Source organism: Sinocyclocheilus grahami, unplaced genomic scaffold (genome assembly GCF_001515645.1).
Source record: "Sinocyclocheilus grahami isolate Dianchi unplaced genomic scaffold, SAMN03320097.WGS_v1.1 scaffold273.1, whole genome shotgun sequence".
Classification (NCBI taxonomy): Eukaryota; Metazoa; Chordata; class Actinopteri; order Cypriniformes; family Cyprinidae; genus Sinocyclocheilus; species Sinocyclocheilus grahami.
This window is the reverse complement of record NW_015505452.1, coordinates 453735-456627: the sequence shown is the minus strand read 5'-3', so window position 1 is coordinate 456627 and position 2893 is coordinate 453735. Positions and strand designations below refer to the sequence as shown.

Sequence of the window (2893 nt, the reverse complement as noted above, 5' to 3'; positions counted from 1 at the left end):
TGTTGAATATGTGACTATTAAAGTTGTGATCTGCATATATGAAGTTCATAAACTTGACTGAATGTTGTGTAGGAATGATTTTCATTAATTTTCCATTCATAATAGACTAAAGATTTCGGTTTGTAATGTTTTGCTTAACAGAGCTTGATACATACACAGGCATGTCTGGTTATGTTCCACTAGAGGACAGCATAATGATTCCTTTCCCAGATCCATACCACAGTCCTTCTCATCTGGAGACCTTAATCAGGGTCAGATAAGACTGGAGATGCTTTTTAAAAATATGAATAATAATGTTTATTAGCATGTTACTCTGACTTAGACAAATGCATTTATTTCACAGCAATTTTCACTTCAAGGAGCCTGTCATTTTATTGTATGTTTTAGATGGATCAGTTGTTTGTTTACAAAAAAGGAACTACAGAAGAATGTCTTGGAGAAGGTTTGTTCATTAGCATTTCATGAATGAAATGGAGCAAAGTCAAGTGAACAATATTCTTATCTCCTATGTTTTCATTTCTTAAAGTTTGCTGTGGAATAAAGCCTGTCCATAGATATAATGTTAAAGATGACACTGGGAAAGAGGTTTTCAGTATTCTTGAGGACAGCGAGTGTTGTGACAGGTCTTTCTGTCCTGGTGCACATTCTTTCATAATGAATGTTACTGATGCCTCTAATCAAGTGGTCATCAGAATGGTGCGCCCGTTTGTTTGCTGCTGCAGCAGAAATAAGGTATGAATGTTATTCCCATCTTGTTTAAGCTTTAATTATGTTGTGTGTTATATATTATATCTTGTATTTGTTTTTTAGCTAGAGGTTCAGTCTCCACCAGGCACTGCCATTGGATATGTTCAACACAACTGGCATATTTGCCTACCTAAATTCACGATTGAGAATGAACAAGGTGAACCGGCATTTAAGATCGAGGGACCATGCATTGGTTGTACCTGCCACACGGACCATAACTTTGAGGTGAAGAACATACACTCAGACACAAGTTTAAATTTTCCATTGACTATTAACTTATTGTTTTATTTGACCAAATATATTTTCTATTCTCTAACCTTAAACATAATCTTTACATAAACCTTTTTGGATTATAATTAAAATGCTATTTAGTATGCTCAATAAGCCATGTACCTTGTTGCCTGACCCATATTAGCTGTAAGTAATTTCAAGTTGTGCTATATTTCTGTGGAAATTTGATTCCCACAATGAAGGCAAAACACCTCATTCACAAACACATGTTTCTTTGGTTTTAAATGTCAGAGCTAATATGGTCTTGTTGCTTATTTAAACCAGCCTGGTCTCATTGTTTATATGTAGGTATTATTAATCAGTGTTGGAAAGGTTACTTTGGAAATGTAATAGGTTACAGATTACAAATTGAATGAATCATCACTTGAATTAAGCATCGGAATGCATTTTTATCACTCGCCATGGTGGCATCTCTCAGACATGGGGTTTCCTAAAGCTTTTAGTGACAACTGATGGACTGATGTTGTGTGCTCCAAATTCAAACATGAGAACCAATCATGAGCATCAGAATAGCATTGCTTCACTAAACGACCGGCATTAGGCATTCAAAAACAGGCAAATCAACAAAATAATATTATTCAACATATGATATGAAGAATTCAGCTGTAACTCCTTTGTAATTGTTAAATTTTTTTTTGTATAAGTAACTGTAATTTAATTACTTTTTTTCTCAGTATCTGAAACGGATCACAGTTACATTTATTTTGTAATTAAATTATGAAATTCTAATACATAAAATTTACAAGCACAAAATGTAAATTTTTGTATTATTGATGCTGAAACATACAATTTGGATGTATTACAACATTTAACATGTGCAATTTGATCGTTACTTTTAGTTTAAAAAAATACAAATCTTTTATATCATTAAGATGTTTGTATAATGTGTTTTCAGAAATATATCGATAAGCGATTTAGATTTTTAGACCCCTTATACCCCCAAACCTTCCCATTTTAAACCGAATATAAAAAAGATATAAAGAACATAAAAAGTAAGAAAACATAATAGACCAAAATATGCAGGGAAACGGCCGTTTTAGTAACGACATAGCATTAAAATATATATTTTCATAGTTGCTAACACATCTGTTCAGCATTACTTAATTTTAACTTGTGGTTATACTAATGTTACTGTAATTAATGCATTAGTTAACATGAACTAACAATTCATTATGCCACTGTTCAGCATTACTTGATCTTTGTTAACGTTAATTTGCACATATACTAATGCATCTCTTCACATTAACAGATTAATTAATTAACGCTGGTTAATGTAGTAGTTAACATCCTCTTGGAAGTCTGTTCTTCTTGAAAGGACATTCATGGAAAATACCTACTTTGAAAAGCAAAGGTGATTACCAACTATATATGTTATTCATCCGCCATACTGGAATGGTCAGAGGATGTCCTTGTGAACACTTGAGAGCAAATTGTCTGTATGTTTGCAACCCTAGTTAATACTGAGTTCCCTTTCAGTCAGTCACGTTCGACGTTACGTCAGTCGTGACTGACGAATTGGGATCTCGCCCGAGAGCCCAATCACCTTCGAGTGTCAACTAAACAAGCCAATGACAGTTGGCATGCGTGTTTCGCCACGACACGACGTTTATACATCACGGGTATAAAAGGAGAGTGCGTGCAAACGCACATCAGCTTTTCGATTCGGAGCCGAGCCTTCTACAGGACGAATCTCCGCGAGTGTTGTGGAAAAACAGCTGGCGTTGGTGCGACGGTGTATCAGCGGGGGTTGCCATCCATGCTGCTGAAACCTCGGTGAGCTGCAGCTTCCATTCTGCAGTCTCGCCGCGACCTCCCCTGGGCGCTTCAGCGCTCTCTCTAAAAGAGTGTTTTTTTC

At 35.6% G+C, this 2893-nt stretch overlaps 1 protein-coding gene across 1 annotated transcript in view; it reads left to right on the top strand.

Moving 5' to 3' along the window:
• Positions 1–507: 507 nt before the first annotated feature.
• Positions 508–2893, top strand: part of LOC107599863 (phospholipid scramblase 1-like) — a 6585-nt gene continuing 4199 nt past the window's right edge. Inside the window, exons 1-2 of the mRNA XM_016291570.1 lie at positions 508–732; positions 811–972. Coding sequence (XP_016147056.1) covers positions 508–732; positions 811–972 — 387 coding nt within the window. The remainder of the gene's footprint in view (positions 733–810; positions 973–2893) is intronic.